The 20,533-nt window shown below is 50.4% G+C and overlaps 1 protein-coding gene across 9 annotated transcripts; it reads right to left on the reverse strand.

Annotated features, from left to right (window-relative positions):
* Positions 1-1,269: 1,269 nt before the first annotated feature.
* On the reverse strand, positions 1,270-16,775 carry SLC38A7 (solute carrier family 38 member 7). Of its 9 annotated transcripts, none has more exons than XR_004346991.1 (12): positions 16,736-16,775; positions 15,982-16,111; positions 14,454-14,875; positions 13,243-13,805; positions 12,248-12,346; positions 11,542-11,599; positions 11,246-11,360; positions 9,767-9,914; positions 9,025-9,224; positions 5,522-5,928; positions 1,880-2,058; positions 1,270-1,354 (listed from the first exon to the last, which is right to left on the reverse strand). XR_004346991.1 is itself a non-coding variant. In XM_032613705.1 (12 exons), the coding sequence occupies exons 3-12, from the start codon at positions 14,721-14,723 to the stop codon at positions 5,826-5,828; spliced, it is 1,392 nt and encodes a 463-aa protein (XP_032469596.1). In that variant the 5' UTR covers positions 14,724-14,875; positions 15,982-16,111; positions 16,736-16,775; the 3' UTR covers positions 3,979-5,825. The 9 variants fall into 9 exon arrangements, 7 of the variants coding, with proteins under 7 accessions (XP_032469596.1, XP_032469594.1, XP_032469593.1 ...); XM_032613705.1 differs by lacking the exons at positions 1,270-1,354; positions 1,880-2,058 and adding an exon at positions 8,129-8,183 and having other exon boundaries at positions 3,979-5,928; positions 13,243-13,387; positions 13,607-13,805; XR_004346992.1 differs by lacking the exons at positions 1,270-1,354; positions 1,880-2,058 and adding an exon at positions 2,084-3,577.
* Positions 16,776-20,533: the final 3,758 nt, after the last annotated feature.

A 20,533-nucleotide genomic window follows, 5' to 3' on the forward strand; every position in this document is an offset into this window, starting at 1 on the left:
CCGTGAGCCATGGCCGCTGAGTCTGCGCGTCTGGAGCCTGTGCTCCGCAACAGGAGAGGGGCCCACGTACTGCAAAAAAAACCCAAAAAACTATGTTTTTTGCCTTTTAGTATATCTTGTAATTTTTTATTGATAGCCAGACATAATGTACTAGGTAAAAGGAACTGCTGTAGATTGGCCTTTAGTAATAAGGTTGCAAGGTGTAAGGGAAGGGGAAGTGTTCTGTAGTCCTATGACTGGATCACAGTCTCTTAGTGAGCCTGTGATGGACTGGTTCACTAAGAGAAGGACTATGGACTTCACTTATCTTCTCCCTCCAGTCCCCTCAGGGTGGCTAGAGTGGGATGGAGTTGTGTGTTTCCCTTCCCTTAGGTCTGTTAGGCTCTGATAAAATCCCAGTAGGTTAGGCTCTGGTTAAATTTTAAGTGTCTCCTGAGGGTATATCTTATTAACAACAACAGAATGCTCTAGCACATTTCAAAATGGTTCCTTTTACCCTCCTCTGCTGGAAACATGAGGGATTTTTTTCTGATGTTTACTATGAGAACCTGGTAGAACTTCAGGTAAAACCCACAAAGTCACAAAGTATGCTCCCTTCTCCCAGTAGGACTGGATTCCTTGGTGGGTTTTTTTTGGCTGCACTGGGTCTTCATTGCTGCACGCGGGCTTTCTCTAGTTGTGGCTACTCTTCATTGCGGTGTGCGGGCCTCTCACTGTGGTGGCTTCTCTTGTTGCGGAGCACCGGCTCTAGGTGCACGGGTTTCAGTAGCTGTGGCACACAGGCTCAGTAGTTGTGGCTCACGGGCTTAGTTGCTTCGTGGCATGTGGGATCTTCCCAGACCAGGGATCAAACCCATGTCCCCTGCATTGGCAGGTGGACTCTCAACCAGGGAAGCCCTTCCTTGGTATTTTTATTTCTCAGATTTGTCCACACTGAGCCTCCAGCAATTCATCAATTACAGTTCAGGTTTCCTTACCCTGGCACTGACTCCCACAGAGGTTTCTGCTTGTGGGTTTCTGCTCTGTATTTGTCTGTCTTTCTCTCCAATTCTGGGGGCAGTGGTGTGCCTTATAATCTGACTTATTGTACATATCTAAGAAGAGTTGACTTTCCAGTTTGTTCAACTTTTTACTTGTGTTAGGATGGAGTGGCCACTTCCAAGCTTCTTACATGTTGGACTGGAAACACATCAATTTCATTTTTAATGGAAGAATATCCAAATAGGCATCTTGTGCCTATTCCTTCCCCCCTCCCCACCCCACTGCCCCCTCAGGAAACACAAAGTATTTGGAGGACAGGGTGTCTGCCGTCTTCCTTCTTCCTGACGACAATGTCTCTGGCCTTCCTCCACACCTATGGAAAAATTTTTCATTGTATCATAGCAATGAATTACCAAATCTGGATTTGCAATACTGAATCTACATCTAGCACATGTACCTACATAATTAGTTTCTGTGATTACTTGATTGGTCTGATTCCCCCACCAGATTGGAGGCCATGATCTAGAAGTGGCCCTGCCCCAGTATAGGGACATCATTCAGAAGTGCTAGGCAGCAGTTCACCAGGAACCCTAATGACTCAGGACTGGACTGTCCGCTGAGGCCATAGGCTCCTCACTTTCATAAGCCGAAATTACTCAGAGGCGACCTCTATTGACTAAAGGAAGAAATTGCAGTTACCCTCCCACCCAACCCTCCTTCTTTCCAGTACAGGGAAATGACCAACATAATCCCTGCTGTCTGCCAGGCATTTCACGTATATTATGCCATTTGTCCTTGGATTTATAATATTTGCATCTATAAGATCGGCACCATCACTCCTACTTCATAGTCGAGGAGAGTGGGGTTCAGAGAAGTGAACTAATTTCTGAGTTCCCACCGTAAAGAGGCACTGCTGAGATCCACCCCAGGTCTGTCCGAAGCCAAAGCCTTTGGTCTGTCCACCAGTCCCCTGCTATTCAAAGTGCAGTCCAAGGACCAAAGCATGGGCGAAGCTGGGAGCGTTAACAATGCAGACTGCAGGCCCCAATCCAGATCTACTGAATCAGAATTTGTATCCTAAGGAGATAAAAATTTTGTATGCACATTAAAGATTGAGAAGTACCCTGACTCCCAGGAAGTGCTAGGGGAACCTCTGCCTGTGCCCTCCTGAGGAGAAACTGAGTTTTCGCATTTCTTCTGTAAACGCGGATTTCTGGTTATAAAGCACTTCTGTCGTTTTTCTCATGTACTTTCTTGACATTGGCTCTCCTTTATCCTGGGAGGTAAGTAAGGTCAGTGATGATCAGTCCCATGTTAGAGATTCTGGAAACAGAAGCCCAGAGAGGGGAAGCGACTTGCCCAGAGCCACCAGCCAACAGGCATCCCACAACTTGACACAGTTTCGATGGGACAGTAAGTCAAAGGTTTTAGGGTCTGATGTTGGTGCCAGCATGAGGGCTGGAGGTTCCTGAGCTTGCCTTCCAGGGTCAGAAATCACCAGACTGAGAGAGCCCTCTGCTCACTTGTTCAGTCATGCACGGCAAGAGGCCTCCAGTTTTACTCCCTGGGCACACTGTGTAACATCTCTCAGCTTTCACTTTTGCATAGAGTTGTCATGAAGACCAAATGTGAATGTTGCAAGTTAAGTGCTGGCACAAAGTAAGAAATCAACAAGTGTTAGTTGATATTCATTCAATCATTTGTTCAACAACTACTGAACACTTGCTATGTGCCAGGCACTGGCTAAGATACCTGATGGACAAGGGAGATGTGACCCTGCTCCCGTGGAACGTACAGTCTAACAGGGAGACAGACACTGATTAAGTGCTTACAAGTCTTGACTTGAATGAATTTGGCTGGGCATTTGCCTGTGGCCTAGATGTAACCTTTCCTTCCCTCTGTTCACTCAGAGAAAATGAAACCAAACCTCAAGCTCTTGGCCCACTAGGCAGGTGTGAACCATGGCCCAAAGCTGTCCCACCTGTCTAGTCTTGCAACATGTTTCCTCCTTGGAGAGGGTCCCCACCTCCACCAGGAGGGAGGGATCTTTGCAAAATACCCGAACAGGGATGGGGAGTGTGGTAGAAGGTGGGCGGGTTCGACTTTATTCTGAGGACCAGGGGGAGCCGTTGCAGACCATGTCAGAATGCTCTGCTCTCACCTCTGCTGCTCTCCCACACCCAGGTAATGCTCCACCGACAATGGCCACTTTCCAGTTCCTCAAATGACCATGTTCCTCCCATCACAGGGCATTTGCACATGCATTTCCCACAGCCTGGAAAGGTCTCCCCACCTCTCTTCACTTAGTTCATTCTACTCATCACTCAGGGGCCAGTTCATATGTCAATTCCTCCAGGAAACCTTCCTTGACTCCCCAGGGAAGCTTCAGACCCCCCCAGATATAACATTCTGTATTTTCCCTTCTTGGCATTTATCACAACTTGCATGTTTATATTTGTGATGACTTGCTAAGCATCAGTCATCCCCAGTAGACTGACAGCAGAGCTGGTGTGTTTTGCTGAATATCTTCTTCCCAGCGCTGAGCAGTGAGAGGCTCCATAACCAGGACAATAGCGCCTGCTCTCAACACCTGCCTCTGAAAGGACAAAGCGGGAGGGATGCTCAGGGGTTTGAAGCTCACCCCAAAACTTGAGGTCAGGGAGGGTCATACAACACAGAAGCTAATCTGAGGCTGCAGTGGTGCAGGGAAGACACATGAAGGACTTGAACCAAGGTAGAGGCAGCAGGACAGACCAAGGCGGAGTCCCAAGTCAGTGGGGAAAGTCTGATGGGATGTGGAAGGAGAGAGAAGTGTTAAGAACCACTTGCAGGTTTCCGGCTTGGGAAAGGGAGCGTGATGGGCCCATTCTCGAGTAAGGGGTCACAGACGGTGAGGCCAAACGGCCTATTGCACCCCAACCCCTACTCCCACTCCAGCCCGTCTTCCTCCTGTCAGTGGCCTGGACTGTCCCTGGCACCAGACACAGGCCACGCAGCTCAGCAGCACAAGTCCCTTTTTATTAACCATCCTCCCTGGTCTGAATGTGCAGAAGTAGAAAAGAAACAGTAAAATGCCCTGGCAGAGAGGGCAGGGGAAGGTGCTCCTGAGGTTAGGCCAGATTCCAGCTCATTTTCCCCGTACATGCCCCCAGCCCTCACTGAAATCCAACATTAGGAGGCAGTGCAGCCCTGCTGCTGATAGGCCATCCTCCTGACTGTATCTGGGGTGGGCACTGGCAGGGCCTGGTGCTGTGCAGCAGGCGGAGAGAAAACGGCCACGTGGGTCTGGCCCCCAGGGAACGTGAGGAAAGGCAGGTCACCCAGTCCGGGGGTCTGAGCAGAAGCCTGTTTGGCCCCAGCAAGGCTCTGCTTCTTCTGTCTCACTGTCCTGAGGGCAGGGATCCCTCTCACCCCACGACTGCGTTCAGAGGTTTTAGGCAGGAGGGGCCAGGGAGAACGCTAGGTGTTCCAGGCAGAGGAAGCCTGATTCGGTGCCTAGGCTTGGCCTAAGTGAGTGGCCAAGGTGTTCAAAATATGAAAGGGGAAAATATCCTTCCTCACCCCGCCTGGGGCACAACATAGGTGTGACCTCAGTGTGATCGACAGGCCACCGAGGCCAGGCCTGGTAGACCTGTGGAGCTGAGGAAGTGGACGAGAGAGGGTTTGGTCCACCCCCACCCCCATACTTATGTGAACAGGAGAGACTGAGCTACATAGAAAAATGGGGTGGTGGCGAAGAGGTGATGGGGGACAGGAGCAGACAAGATCCAGACTGGAAGGGAAACTTGTAGGCTGGCGTGACTACACTCAGATGTTGCCTAGTCAGTGGCCACTCAGCTGCCTTTCTTGTCTCCAGGGTACCAGGCTGGGTTGGCAGGGAAGGGGGGACATGCAGGGCAGGGAGAAGAGAAGCAGCCATTCAAAGTGAAGATGCCAGACAGGTTCACCTTGATCCTCACCAGCGCAGCCTGCATGGGGTTCCCAGATTGCTCCCTCTCCCACCCTTGTGCCTCTGAAAAGAGGGACCCATCAGGAATCTGAGAGAAAAGCACACTCCCCGCCTTGGGGAAAGTTAAGGGAGGAGTACTCACAGCACCGTGGCACGGGACGGCCCCTGGCCCCTGGCCCCTGGCTCAGAGCTGGGCTGGCACCGTTTGTAAACATTAGACTTGGTGATGTCTGGGGATGGAGGAGCAGAGGGATGCCTGGACCATCAGGTCTGGGTAAGAAGACAGGGTGAGGCCCCAAAAGGCTTGGGAAATGTCAACCAGCCATGGGCAAGAGAGCTCTCAGGCTCACCGCAGGCCCAGGAGGCAGTGGACAAGGCATCCATCTGCCTGCCTCGGCACACCTGTATGATTTCAGTGCTACCTTTGGAACTTGCTGGCTGGGCTGCCGACAGACTGGAGCAGGCACTGAGCCCCGGGGTAATGAGCACAGCCCCTACTCAGGGCAGGCTTCTCTGTGGAGGATGGCAGCCCTTGGTCCACACTCTTTCTCCAGAGGGAAGTCAGGCTGAGTTGTTCCTTCGGAGACCTACCGACTCTCTTCACCCGTGGCTTCCAGGCATGGAGAAATTGAGAGGTGGAAGAGGGGGGAAGGTTCTTCTGTGACACGAGACCTCCTCCTACCATTCATGGCACTGCCAGGATGCGGGGGCAGGAAGGGAGCTGTCCAGGGTTGTGGGGCCTGATTTCACCCCAGAACTGTCCCTGGAAAAAGATGTCCAGATGTCATCCCACCAGTAGAGGGGAATGATGCCGGACTCAGGGTGGTCCTGAAGCTCTACGAGATGGGTTCCAGGGTCCAATGGCAAAGGCCAAGAATTCCCTGGGAGGCACTGGTTATGCCAAGAGATCCACAAAAATGGCGTTGGCTGTGGTCTGGCCGAAGATGAAGGCTCCCAGGGTGACCAAGAGGACTCCGTAACTGACCATCGCCCACCAGCTGTAGAGCAGAGGGTGAGAGAGGGCCTGGTCAGTCGATCCACTTGTGAATTTGCCAACTTCCATATATATATATATATATATATATATATATCAGTTAATTACTCTAATTACTTATACCACTTTTCCTGTGGGAAGAGCACTTCCTACTTCTCAATGACTTTTATACAACAGTTTATGGGGCTGGGTGCATGATCCCTAGACCATGGGTAAAGAGGCCAAGACCTAATGGGATTAATTGACTGGTCACAGCACACCAAGGGCAGGACCAGAATTAGAATCATGTCTCCTGGGACTTCCCTGGTGGTCCAGTGGCTAAGACTCTGAGCTCCCAATGCAGGGGGCCCGGATTCCATCCCTGATCAGGGAACTAGATCCCACATGCCGCAACTAAGAGTTCGCATGCTGCAACTAAAGACCCCCGCGTGCCACAACTAAAGATCCTGCATGCCACAACTAAAAGATCCCACATGCCATAATGGAAGATCCCATGTGCTGCAACTAAGACCTGGGACAGCCAAATAAATAAATATTAAAAAAAAAAAAAGAATGCATATCTCCTGATGGAAAGATGGTCAGGAAAAAGCAGGTCACACGGAGTGATCCATTTCATTAAAAAAATAAATAAATAAAAAAGGAGACATCTGCAAAGATATGTATCAAAAATAGCTACAGGGTTACAACTGGAATTTTTTTTTCTTTATTTTTTTTTTTTTTTTTTTCCTTTTTTTGCCCGCCTGGCTTGTGGGATCTTAATTCCCTGACCAGGGATTGAACCCATGCCCTCAGCAGTGACAGCAGAGTCCTAATCACTGGACTGCCAAGAAATTTCCTGGTTATATCTGGATATTAAAGGTGATTATTATTTTCTTCCTTAGACTTGTCTGTATTTTTAAAGTTTTCTATAATCAATGAGTATTACTTGCACAATATTTTTTTTAAAAAGCATGCAACCTGGTCATAACTTCTCTACCATTCAGAGACATGCACATATTAAAAGAATGCAGTGTTTTGCAAAATGTGGCCTATACACACAATGGATTATTCAGCCTTAAAAAGGCTGCTACAACATAGATGGACCTTGAGGACATTATGCTAAGTGAAAGAAGTCAGGTACAAAAAGATAAATACTGTATAATTCCAGTTACATGAGGTACCTAGAAGAGTCAAATTCACACAAAAAGTAGAATGGTGGCAGCGAGGGGAGAGGGAATGGGGAATTATTGTTTAATGGGTACAGAATTTCAGTTTAGGATGATGAAAAAGTTCTGGAGGTAGAGGGTGGGGATGGTTACACAAAAATATGAGTGAACTTAATATCACTGAACTGAACACTTTAAAATGGTAAAAATGGTTAATTTTTAAAACATGTAGTGTTTTGTATCCATTAGACTAACAAATATTGAAAAGGCTGCTATATACAGTCCTGGCAGGGGTGTGGGGAACAGGGCACCACTTTCATTCACTGCTTCTGGGACTCTGACTGGTACTGCCTTTTTGGAGGGTAATTTGAACCCGTGTGCCAGAGTAAAAATGAGCGTGCCTTATGATGGAGCAATTTCCTTCTAAGAATCGATGCTACTGAGATCCTCGAACAGCTGTGCCAAGGTGTACATGCAGAAGTGTGTTTACATTCAGGACACATTCAAACAGCAAAATATTCTACGGCCACGGAAAAAGGAAGCAGTAGATCTTCTTGTGTGGACATAGAATGATCTCCAAAATATGTGGTTAAGTGAAAAAAGCAAGTAGCAGAGACCATTTTTGAAAAAACCTAACCAGACACAAAACCCCATGTGTTTGTGTATACACGTGCATAGCTTTGTGTACACAGACACATGTGCACACACAGAAACAGTCTACAAGGGCACAGGCTGTGCTGATCTCATGGAGCTCTCTCAGGAGAAGGGGGCGGTGGGGAGCGGGCTGTGGGGTAAGAGGGACTTCCATTTTTTTCTCTAAAATCCTCAGTAGTTGATAACTACTGAGAACCTGCTGTATAAAAAAATAAAATTAAATTAAAAAATTAAAAACAAATCCTCAGTAGTATTTGAACTGTTACAACTAACATGTTACACATTTTAAAAGAAGTATTTTTTAAAGTTTTTCAAAGTACACAAGTCTCCTGACTCCTATCCATTTAAAGGCCACCCCCCATCCAGTACCTCCCTGAGAGGACCACGGGCTAGGCCCTGCTTTACCTGGCTGGCTTGACTTCCTCCATCTCAGAGAGTTTGGCTTGAATGAGGCACAGCCCTAGAAGAGAAGAGGTGGCCCTGGGAGCTTGGGTGGGCATCCCCCCACCACCACCCAGCAGTCCAGCCTCCCCCTTTGCCAGGAGGCAGTGATGGTGGGTGGAGAAAGGCCTGTGTTTACTCCTCCACACATTCTGCCTCTGTCTCCACTCTGCACCCAGCTGGAGACCTGGCATCTGGTCTCCCAGGAGGAGCCAGCACCTGCCAGGCACCCCTTGGGCTGCATGCAAGCCCCAGAGCTAAAGGGGCAGCACAGGGAGGTGACTCAGTGGTGTCTACATTGCAGGGCCCTTCCCAGTGCACTTCTGAGCAGATGTGTCCCCCTTGCTCCAAGCAAAGTGGCAAGGGATTTCCAGGTGGCCTCCTAGAGAGAAGTAAGCTGGGTACAGGCAGAACTCATGACTGGGCAGATAGGACAGTTGCCCAGGGATCTGGTGGCAGACTGTGTCTGAAACTCAGGTCTCCCGACCCATGTCAGGGTGCCACCACCAGACCCTAATTACCCCGTCATGGGCTGACCCACCCAGATCCCTGATAGTCGGGGAGTAACAGGTACCTGAATTAAGAGTTAAGAGTATAGGCTGTGGACCTAGACAGACTTGGGTTTGAAAAGCTTCTATTAGTCTTTAGCTGAGTTTGTTAACCTCTAGGCAAGCTTGTTACCCTCTCTGATCCTCACACCTCCTCACCAGTGAAATGGAGATGACAACTACGCCTTCTTTGCAGGAGGTAACGTTTAAACACACCAGAGCCTGAAGTGGGTGATCAATAACCCGGGAGGTGACACGCTCAGGCCAGGAGGCCCTGGGAGAGAGTGCTGCAGGGATGCCAGGGGTCCACACCTGGGAAGACGAAGATGAAGCAGGCGGCCAGCCCTCCAATGACCGAGATGACCTTGCCAATGTCAGGGATGAAGAGCGCCAGCAGCAGGGTAAGCAGGAACCAGACCAGCGTCTGCAGTACTCGCCGCCGCCGCTCCCGCCCCACGTCCTCCTCCACCGGCATCCCCTGGTAGCGCAGCCACAGGCCTTCGACCACCGCCCTGCCCACACAGAGAGCGGCTCAGAGGCGCCGCTGCTAACAGCTCCCCACCTCCAGCCAGGGAGCCAGACCCCCGACTGGGTGGATTGTCGGTAAGACTCTAACCCCTGGGCCTCAGTTTCCTCTTCTTTGAAATGGGCCTAGCAGCACTCTTCTCAGGGTTGCCGTGGGGACTGGACGGGACGGTGAAAGGGAACGGCTTAGTGCCTTGCCTGGCCCAGGACTAGCACACCCCATGGAAACATATACTACTAGTCTCCTGAAAAGGAAGGGTCTGGGGTACCCAGAAAGCAGGGTGTTCAGGAAAGGATCTGGACTAGAGGTTCTCAGAGGACTCACAGAATGTTCTGGTGACTCTGGGACAAAGGGGACCCCCAAAGACCTGGCTGGGAGTACTTGCAGGGCCATGCGAGGCACTGACTCTTTCCTCTGGGCTTCCAGTTCTCCTTCTATAAAATGGATTCTACACAAGGCCCATGTTCAAAGGGCTTTCAGAGGCCCTGGTGAAAGGGAGCACCCCGGTGGGGTGGAGAGGGGACTCACCGCCCACAGAAGTGCAGGATGGGGTAGGAGGTTAGCACGCTCAGGATGATGAAGGCGCGGGCGACGGCCACAGCCATGTCCTCCGATGGGTAGGACAGGAGCACATCGGGGTCCACAGCAGCTCCAAAGGTTAGGAAGCCACAGATGCCTGAGGGCAGGGACAAGAGGGCTGGGTCCAGGCGACCCTCGGAGGGTTGGGGCCATGGTCTGTTCACTGCTGGGTCCAGCAGCAGGTGGGGAGATGACAGAGCAGCTCTGCAGGCTGAGACTGAGGCTCAGAGGGGTGTCGAGGCTGGGATCAGAAGCCTCCCTCCCTGACTTCTCACATCTCCCACCCCCACACCGTCACCTTTCTGATCTTGAACTCACCCAGCAGTTCCTGTCTCAGAGCTTCCGCATTAACGTTCTGTCTGCCCATCTCCTCATCATTCAGGTCTCAGCTCCGTTGTCCCCTCCTCAGAGAATGCTTCCCCACCCAGCCCATCCACAATCATCCCTGACCCCAGGCACTCCCTCACACCACCCTGTTCTGTGTTCCTCAGAGCACTCCTCTCTCTTGGAACTTTTTTTTTTTACTTATTTATTGTCTGTCGCCCCAGGAGAACGGGACTCTGCCTATTTGCCACCCTTGTTCCTGGCTGTGTCTTCAGAAACTAGAACAGTGCTGGTCCTGAGAACCATCTGTGGAAGGAATCACAGGGCCATTCTTTGTGGTCTCCCAGCGCTGCTCCCTCACCCAAACCATTTTCTACACAACACCCAGAGCCGGGTGTCCCCGAGCCACGCCCCTGCTGAAACGCTTCCTCTCTGCCTCCCAACAGTCCTCAGGGATCAGGCTGTGTTCCCTGTCTGGCCGTGCTGCCCGCCACCCACCCTCAACTCGCTCCACTCCAGCTATGCAGACCTTCTTCTGTCCCGGCCTCAGGGACTTGATGTTTCTTGGTTCGTCTGTCTGGAATGCTTTTCCCCCAGCTCTTCAGATTCTAGCTCCTTCTCATGATTTGGCCTTCCCCAGTTGCCACCTCCCCAGAGAGGAGCCACCTGTGACCTACCCACCAAAGCCAACCCCACTCATTCCCACTCACAGCTTCCTGCTTCCCTGTTACCATGGCACTCACCACTGTCTGGATTTCCTTACTGATTCCTGACTTGCTCCTGTAAGACTCTCTCTCCGACTAGATTGTCAATTCCATGAGGGCAGGACCGGGTCTATCTACCTCCACGGCATCCCCCACGCTGAGAAAGTTCCTGGGACTTACTAGGCACCCACTGAGAGCCGCTGAATGAATGCATGCATATATCTTTCTCATTTGGGCAGGAGGAGGCCCAGGGTGGCCCAAGTTCCAGCCAGTGCCTACAGAAGTGTTTGACGTGTTGGGAGTGCAGGGCTGTCCCCAGGAAATCCTGGGCCAGACGACTTGGGGACAAATAGGGAGAGTGGGAGCCCTCTAAGCCCTGCCCTCGGAGGGGAGCACTCACCTGTGCCCATGTAGACAGCGAGGGCTATGACCATGGCGGCCGTCACCACCCCACCCCAGGTCTTCACCTCAGGCCGCCGCATGCTGTTGAAGACGGGAACACTGCTCACGTGGCACTGTCAGGGTGAAGGGCAGGGTCATGGTGGGCAAGTGACCTCACCCCCAAGGATAAGGGGCAAGTCCTGGGGCCCCCACTCCGTCCTTCCTTCCAGGACTCCCCCATCCTGCCTGTAACGTGGATTCCATCCCAGGATGGGGAGTGAGCTAAGGGGACAAAAGGGACCTTGCAACTAGCACCTGAAATCCGAAGCAGATGGTGGGCATGGCATTGAACACAGCTATCCAGGAAGCTGGCCTGCGGACAAACACACAAGATGCTGCTGCCCGGGAGCCCCTCAGAGTCACCAACCGCCACCATGCTCTTACTCTTCATTCAGCCCCCCACGGCCTCCACCAGCCAGCATGCACACATTCAACCCACAGAAGTCTGAGGACTGGGAGAGGACACATCTCCATTTACAGGTCAGTAAACCGAGGCTCTGGAAGGCCCTCCTGGGACCAAAATCCAGAACTTTTGGCTCTTGCACTTGGGCTTTTGCTTCTCTGATTTGTTCCTTTCAAGAAAAAGGAAACTTTTTTTTTTTAATTAAGAAAATGGATTCATCCTCACGTGGAAGATACAGATATTACAGATAAGCACATGTTGAAACAGATGTGCAATTCCACCGTGGCAGTTTCCATAACCTGAGGCCTAGTCTCACATTGGCTCATCTGTTGGACATCAGTGGCAAAGTCTCCCTCATCTCTGGCTGTCACTCTTCTCTCCAGCAAAAAGAGATCAGGACCTCTTGCCTCCTTCCTAAAATGACCAATGAGTCAATCCCCAGTGAGCTAATGAGCCTTGGGAAGAGCACCTGTGTGGCTTTTTGATGCCTGACCCAGCACCTCCTGGGGCCCGAGTGGCAGCTTCTACCCCATGTGTCTCCCGGGGGCCCTCACCCACCTGTTCAGGATGTCCGCTGGGGTCATCTCTTTATCAGGCCAGATGTATTTGATGATAACAATGGCAGTGACATACCAGGTGCCCACGACGCTCAGGAAGCTGCCAGGAAGGATAGATTAAGCTTCTTTTCTTCCCACCTATCCCCAGCTGCCTTTTCTCTCATTCCATCCCCAGGGACATCCACCCTTAACTTTAGTGACCACAAGTGTCTAATGAACCAACTGGGAGACTATCCCAAACAAAGACTCAAGAAATGCATGAGACATAAGTTTCAGAGAAACAAGCCACATTTAGGAAGCCAGGAGAGGACCAGACTGACACTTGTGGCCACTGGGAAATGAGGTGGTTCAGCTCCATGGCTCAGAGACCACAGCAGGGGGCTGGGCTTCAAAGCACATCTGCTACTTCAATCAGAGCAGCCCAGACTTGGCAAGAGGTACAAGCAGGGCCTTTGAGAAGTAGGAGATGCTGGAGGGTTGAAGGCACAAATACTGGGAAGTCAACATTAAAGGAAACCTTGGAGACACTGAGTGTGACCCCTTCGATAAAGGATCACAGGAAACAGCTTAGAATCCCACAGCTTTTCAGACTCTGAGCCAGGAAGCTAGTCCCTTCCCTTCATACCAAGCTGCATGGAAAATGCTGCCAGGCTGACAATCCCAAATGATCAAGAGTCCCATCCTCCGTGGGAAAGACAAGGCCCAGGCTAGGAGACGGCCTTCACACATGATCATCATGCATCCCTTCTTTGACAAGGACATGTGGAACTGAATCTCTCACTGATACAAAGAGCCACTGTCTCCCTTGCTGCTGACACAAAAGGAAGGTCTTATGCCGGAACCCCTGCAAGCCCCGGTCTACCCTGCCTTGCCCACTCTTGCTGCCCCAGGAGATGAGGTGGCATGGAGCAGAGGGGTTCCCCTGCAGCCCTTGGGTCTCCAGCTGCCTGTGATCAGAGCTGCTGTCCAGCGCAGGCTGGGGTGGGGCCTCCGAACCTGGCATATTTCTGGAAGCCGATCTCCCTGGGGATGGAAAGGGGCAGGATGAAGAGGAAGGCAGTGAGGCTGATGGTGAACTTGCGGTCTGTGTACCAGGGGCTGCCGCCGGCCCCCTCAGGCTCCTTTGCCATCACAGCTATAACTGCACAGGGAGGAAGGAGGGAACGTGATGCCAGGCTACTGCAGGGTGTGGTCCTCCACCTCTGCTGGGACCTCCATCTGTCTAATGGGCCCAGCAGCCAGGAGGGAGGACTCCCAGATGAATGCCGGGCCCAGGCCAGGCCTTGGGCAGGTGTTCCATGCTCTTTCCCACCCACCGCATGACCCCCAGGGCTGGGGGGGTACTGAGGGGGGACCTCACTCTTGTCCTGCTGGTCCCCGATGATGATGAGGAAGGCGATGCAGGTCCCGAAGGTGTAGGTGGCAATGGCCACCTCACACAGCACGCCTGTCAGCTTGCCACACACAGCCCACACCACCTCCTGGTAGGTCCTCTCATTGCTGGCCTGGGAGCAGTAGGCCAGGATGACGAGGCCACTGATGATGAAAACCAGCATGGCCTGCGGGTAGGGGCATAGCAAGAGGGTGTGGGAAAGGCCTGGCAGCAAAGAGCAGCCTGGTCTTGCTCAGCATTTACTGGCCCGGTGCCCAATGCCCGTCTGGCAAATTAGCCTTATCTTGCAGGGCAATTTTAATGGATTACTAGAGTTGAGATTTTCTTTAAAAACAAGAAGTTTTGAGGAAAATTTCAAACATACACAAAGGTAGACAGAATGGTATAATGGACCCCTATGTACCCATCACTCAAATTCAAAAATCATCAATTTACAGCCAATCTTGTTTCATCTATTCCCTCTCCCACTCTGGATTATTCTGAAGAAAATACGAGCTATCATATCATTTCATCAGTAAATATTTCAGCATGGTTCTAAGGTATGGCCCTGCTTTTTAAATGTAACCATGAAATTATTAAATATGCAGTCGATGTCCAAACTTCCCTGATAGCTGGGAAGGCTTTTGAAGCCTCATCTGAGCTGAAAGGAAAGAATGCTGGAATAGATTAGTAATGTCTGCCATGTGTGATGGAGGGGAGAGTGGTAGCATGTGTCTCCAACTGACCACTCCTGATCCAGAGCCTCCCTTTTGAGGTGAAGAGCCCAGACCCACCACTAGAACTGCACCTTTGCCCACCAGGCCCGCTCACTCACCATCTGCAGCGTGATGCCAGCTGCCACTCCCCCAGCAGTGCTGAAGGCTGCTGGGAAGTTGAGCAGCCCTGCGCCCAGGCAGGCATTGACAACGATGAAGATGGCTCCAAGTGTGGAAGTGGTGCCTCTGCCCAGACCCCCAGGAGGGGCCTCCCCCTCGCTCTTGGGGGCTATGTCCACAGAGGGACTCTGCAGCAGACGGGCACGCTCCCCGGAGTCTGTGCTTAAGCCCCACTCGCCAAGGTCACTGTTGATGCTGACCTGGGCCATGGCCCTGGGAGTCCTGTTCCTGCAGGGTCTGTGGGTTCTGTCTCACGACCACATGCCCTGGGGAGCTGAGGGAACACCTTCAGTTGGAGGGTGCCACCAGCCTGTTTGGGGCTGTTATCCTAGGAGGCCTGTGGGCTCTGGCTCTCCTCAACCTAGATGGGAAAGGCAGATACTACTGTTACCTCAAGAGACACAGAAAGGTGAAACAACTTTCCCAAGATCAGATGGCTGAGATCCAAACCCGGGCGTGCCGCTGTGCAGAACACTGCATTGGGTGCCACAGCGTGACGGCAGAGACAGAAACGTGTCAGATGTAATTCCTGCCTGCTTCAGGCCTACAGACCTATCAGGTAAATAAGACATAAACACAGAAGAGAGGGGTACTGATATGTCAGCACTAGAGGCCATGCATCGGGCAGGAGTGTCATGGACATATCTTATCTCATTCATTCCTTATGACAGTGGTCATAAGGTTCAGAGAGATCAGATCACTCATCCAGGGTCACAAAGTAGCAAGTTGCAAAGCAGGATTTAGATCCAGATCTGTCTGGCTTCCTCATTTGTTTCTATACCACAGGGTCGCAAGAACAATCCTCACCCAGAACTGTGGGTATTTCAATTTCTTACAGGCCAGCATACCTCTCTCCAGAGTCTAAATTCTGTGGAGCTTTCAAAGCCCTTCAAAATTTAGGCCAATTCTTACTTTTCTCCCCACATGCCTGACCTAACCACTGCCCATCACAGGGACATCCCCTCCAATGCCCCTAGCACACTGGGGGGTTTAGAATGGCTAGCAAGGCTTCTTGGGTAGTCAGATGCTTGCCATTGCACCTCCTGTGATGGTTGAACAAAGTTGGGAGCCTTAAACTCATTAGAGAGAAAAGGGGGAGTTTGGATGCTCTTAGACATCTGTCACCAAGCCTGCAACCAAGGGACACAGCTCCAGGGGAAATGTCTCCCTGCTGGCTCCAAGTCCAGAAAGATCAGTCAGCTGCCACAGGGCTTCCTCTTGTGCAACCTGCCACCCACCTAGCCAGCAACTCGGCAAAAAATCAAAGCGGTGAGCAGTGGAGGCAGTTTTGGTCTCCCAAGTTTCCAGCGTAGCTCCAGAGAGAGCCCTGCAAAGTTAGCGCTGCTTGAGCGGTGAGACCTTGTCCTCCACCCTGCTCACATCTCAGACACAGAGGTCTCTGCACTGGTCTGAAATCTCTCAGCCCCCCTCCCCTCAAGCTACTCTGCTCCATGGTCCCGAGCTTACCTGCTCTTTCCACCCCTCTGGCTTTGGTGGAGGGACAGCTGCTCTTTACAGCTCCTTCTCCCCAAAGATCTGGGATCTGATTCTCCTCACTTCCCTCTCTGCCCTCAGTTTCTTCTTTCTCAAACTCTACCTAAAATTTGTCAGCAGAGAAAGAGTCAGCTGTTTCTGTGCGGGCCAGCAGAGTGAAGGGAACTGAGGCGCTCTAACTCACGAAGTGGAGCAGCAGCTCAGTTAGGGAAACAGGCCCACGGAGGGAAAGAGGCTAGACTAATGTCACAGCGGCTCGTCGGCAGAGCCAGAACTAGAACCCTGATGCCCACACGCTCAGGCCAGAGCTGTAACCACTGCAGTAGGCCCCTCGGATCCCAACCGGAGCAGGTTCCCAGGCCAGCCTGGGGCTGGATCCCAGAAATACGAGGGGTGCGCTGCATTGGAAGGTGGGCCAGGGCGCACCCAGGGCGGGGGGTGGGGACGATCCTCAGGCCTGAAGCGAGGAGAGTGGGCTGCTGTGAGGTAAACTGGGGACGGGCTCCGGCGCTCGATCCGGGCCTAGGACTGATTAGGTGGAGAGTAGGTGGGGACAGGCCGGGCTAAGGCGCGGCAAGGGCCGGCCGACCGAAGGCGGGTGTGGGGCGGAGGACGCCGGGCTACAAAGCCCTGCAGGGAGTGGGTAGGGCTCTGCCGCGGTGGCGGCCCTGGGGACCCAGGGACCTAACGTTTCCACCTCCACCAACCTGTACCTCCTTTCACTTACCTGCGGTGCTTTGAGCCGGGGCCGGCTGCGGAGACACGTTAGCAGCGGTCACATGACCGCTGGGGCGGACCGCGGGGCACACTGGGAGCTGTAGTTTTCGGCAGGCGTTACTCTTGGACACCAGCTCTCTAATCCTCAACCCAACCGCATTGCGCCAAACCAGCCTCGGCCCCCAGCCCGCCCGTGTTTATCCTGTTACTTTAGTCCTGGCCTCTTGGTCAAGCCGCACCTCCTGCCTCCTAGCAAGAGCATTAGGAGGTTTGGTGTCTTTGCCAGTACGGATGCTGTGGGCCAGAGCTATTTGGCCTCATTATCCTCCTTTGTCTCCCTTCTTACGTTCACACCCAGAGCCAGTGACCCTGGACTTTTTCACTAGGGACGGCGAGGGGTCATTTGTACTTCCTTGAGCTGTGGCTGGCCTGAGGGTTGTTCATGGCTATAACCCTAGGGCCTAGATTCTACAACTGGGGATCTGAGGCATTGGTGTCAGTCACATAAATATTTGTTGACTGAAGGAATGGGTGTCCAGAGCCCTGGCTTCTGTTTGTGACTGTGTGCCACTTGCAGGCTGTCACATAATCTTTGGCATTCCAATGTCTTCATCTATGTTATATCCTCTCCGTGCATCAAAGGTCCTTGCTGGTGAGGTCCTGTGTACTGTTCACCCAGTTTCCCTCAATGGTGACATTTTGCAAAACTATCGTACAATATCACAACCAGGATACTGACATTGACATAATCCACAGATCATGTTCAGATTTCCTCAGTTATATTTATAGTCATTTTTTGGTTTGTATTTAGTTCTGTACAACTTAATCATGTGTAGGGTTTACACCACATTCAAGATTCTGAACATTTCCATCACCACAAGGATCCCTCCTGTTACCCTTTTATAACCACACTCACCTCCCTCCAGCAAGGCCCCCCTTCTGTAACTCCTCGCAATCACTAATCTGTTCTCCATTTCTAAAAGTTTGTCATTTCAAAGCATGTTATATAAAAGGAATCATACAGTCTGCAACTTTTTAGGATTGGCTATTTTTACTCAGCAGAAGCATAATTTCCCAGAGACTCATGCCATGTGTGTATGTTTTATTTATTACTGAGTAATAATATTCCAAGGTATCTGCAGTTTGTGCAACTAATCACTTTTGAAGGACATCTGAGCTGTTGCAGGTTTTTAAAAACATAAACAACAGCTTTATTGAGATTTATGAATTTTACCAAAAAATTTATACTTTCAGTGCCCAATACAGTGGTTTTTAGTATATTCAGAGTTTTGCAATCATTGCCACTATCTAATATCAGAACATTGTTATCACTCCCCCCAAAACCGTGTAACCATTAGCAGGCACTCTCCATTCATCCCTCCCCCAGGCCCCTGGCAACCACTAATCTACTTTGTGCTCTGGATGAGCTGTTTTCAAGGTTCATCCATGTTGAAGCATATATTAGTACTTTATTCCTTTTTATTGCCGAGTAATATTACAAGTATGTATGTGTATGGCTATATCACATCTTGTTTATTCATTCATCAGTTGTTTGGACATTTGTGGTTTCCATTTTTTGGCTATTATGAATAATGCCACAATGAATGTTCAGGTACACTTTTTGTGCACACGTTTTCATTTATTTTAGGTATATATGTATAAGTAGAATTGCTGGGTCAAATATTAACTATATGTTTAACCTTTTGAGAAATTGCCAGACTGTTTTATTTTTTTAAATAAATTTATTTATTTTTGGCTGCGTTGGGTCTTGTTGCTATGTGCGGGCTTTCTCCAGTTGCGGTGAACGGGGGCTAGTCTTCGTTGCGGTGCATGGACTTTTCATTGCGGTGGCTTCTCTTGCTGCGGAGCACAGGCTCTAGGTGCGGGCTTCAGTAGTTGTGGCGCATGGGCTTAGTTGTTCCGCAGCATGTGGGATCTTCGCGGACCAGGACTGGAACCCGTGTCTCCTGCATTGGCAGGCGGATTCTTAACCACTGCGCCACCAGGGAAGCCCTGCCAGACTGTTTTCTAAAGCAACTGCACCATTTTACATTCTGACCAACTGTGTAAGGGTTCTAGTTTCCCCATATCCCTGATAACCCTTGTTATTGTCTGATTATAGCCATCCTAGTGGGTATGAAGTGATTCTCATTGTCGTTTTGAGTTGCATTTCCCTGATGACTCATGTTAGCATCTTTTCATGTGCTTATTGGCCATTAGTATGTTTTCTATGAAGAAGTGTCTATTCAGACCCCCTTTTTATTATCGAGTTGTAAGAGTTCTTTATATATTCTGGATACAAATCCCTTATCAGTTATGTGATTTGCAATACTATTCTCAACATTTTTATAAGATTATCATTTAAAAAAAAAGAAAAAGTTGGTCTTTCAGTTATTAGATATAAATAAACCAGTAATTTCTATTAAAATTGTTTTCCAATCAACTATACTCCAATAAAATTAATTTTAAAATTTTCCACAGGGCTTCCCTGGTGGCGCAGTGGTTGAGAGTTCGCCTGCCAATGCAGGGGATACGGGTTCGTGCCCCAGTCCGGGAGGATCCTGTGTGCCGCGGAGCGGCTGGGCCCATGAGCCATGGCTGCTGAGCCTGTGCATCTGGAGCCTGTGCTCCGCAACGGGAGAGGCCACAGCGGTGAGAGGTACCGTGGAAAAAAAAAAAAAAAAAAAAAATCCACAGCCTACAAGTAAGGAAAAAAGTTTCAAACAAAATTCTCAAGTTGGTTGAGTGAGCTGGACTTTGGCTGTTTAGATGTAAGCCTAAGGCAGTTGTTCTAATAGCACCCAATGGCTGGCCCATGCATCAGCTGTATCTGCACCACCTAGAAAGTTTTGTTTTTCTCATTTAAAAAAATAGATTTGCAAGGCTTACCTGAGACATATTGAGTCAGAGTGCCTAGAGGTAAGGCCAGGGAACTAATAATAATTTAAAAAATCCAGATTTGGGAACTATCCTAACTCAACTGATGGTAAACAAGGCATGACTACTCTTTCTGGGCAGGCAAGCTACCTCCTCCATCAAGTGGAAGAACATCTTAGACCCTAGTGGGAAATGAGGAAAAGGTTGATGGCCAACAGACTGAACTGTGAGGAAAACATCAGGTTCACACCCTACACGACTTTTCAGTGAGGAATAGGACTTGGTCCAGGGTGAGCTGGAAATACATGTGTTTAAAAATAACAAGGTCAGTCGGGTGGTCAAGTTCCTTTTCCAGCTGAGGTCTTGGCATCCAACTTTGAATCATTTTGGCTCCCGACAGGGAGACTTAAAGCAGTTTCTTCTAAGCTAGGCAGTCATGTCCTTTACAGAGCAGCTGACTAATATGTTTACTGTTTTCCCATTTAAGATAGTTTCCCAAAGACATTCGGTGAATCAGTCCATTCACTTGACCTTTTACCACCTTGGTGTATCCATTAGCAATAGGAACACAGAAAGCCAAGAAGGAGTGAGCCCATCATACACTGTGTCTCTCAGAGAGCGAGGAGAAGCAAGGGGGAACGAACAAGTTGAGCCTGCTTTCCCCTCCCAACAATAATCAGAACACTGTTGTTGGGCTCTGGGCCTGACTCCTGCTCCACTCCCTGTCTGCCCAGTAGCTGTCCTATCCTGAATGGCTCCTGGCATTAAGCAGAAGGTGATAGAATTACCTTGGGATGTCTGCTGACAGAGCATATAACTTTATAGTAGAGGCTGCACACTGGCAATCTACTGTTTGCATCTTGCTTGCAAATCATTAAAAAAAAAAAAAAAAAAAGAGTTACCAGCTTTTAAGCATCAATAGACCTCCCAT

The sequence above is a fragment of the Phocoena sinus genome, chromosome 19, assembly GCF_008692025.1.
Source record: "Phocoena sinus isolate mPhoSin1 chromosome 19, mPhoSin1.pri, whole genome shotgun sequence".
Lineage (NCBI taxonomy): Eukaryota > Metazoa > Chordata > Mammalia > Artiodactyla > Phocoenidae > Phocoena > Phocoena sinus.

Excerpts from the sequence above, each read along its gene's own strand:
- SLC38A7 (XM_032613699.1), bottom strand. The coding sequence starts at position 14,723 with ATGGCCCAGGTCAGCATCAACAGTGACCTTGGCGAGTGGGGCTTAAGC. Across the intron at positions 13,806-14,453 it reads CTGGCATCACGCTGCAGATG|GCCATGCTGGTTTTCATCAT; the intron begins GTGAGTGAGCGG and ends CCCTACCCGCAG. Across the intron at positions 12,347-13,242 it reads GGCTTCCAGAAATATGCCAG|CTTCCTGAGCGTCGTGGGCA; the intron begins GTTCGGAGGCCC and ends CCTTCCTGGCAG.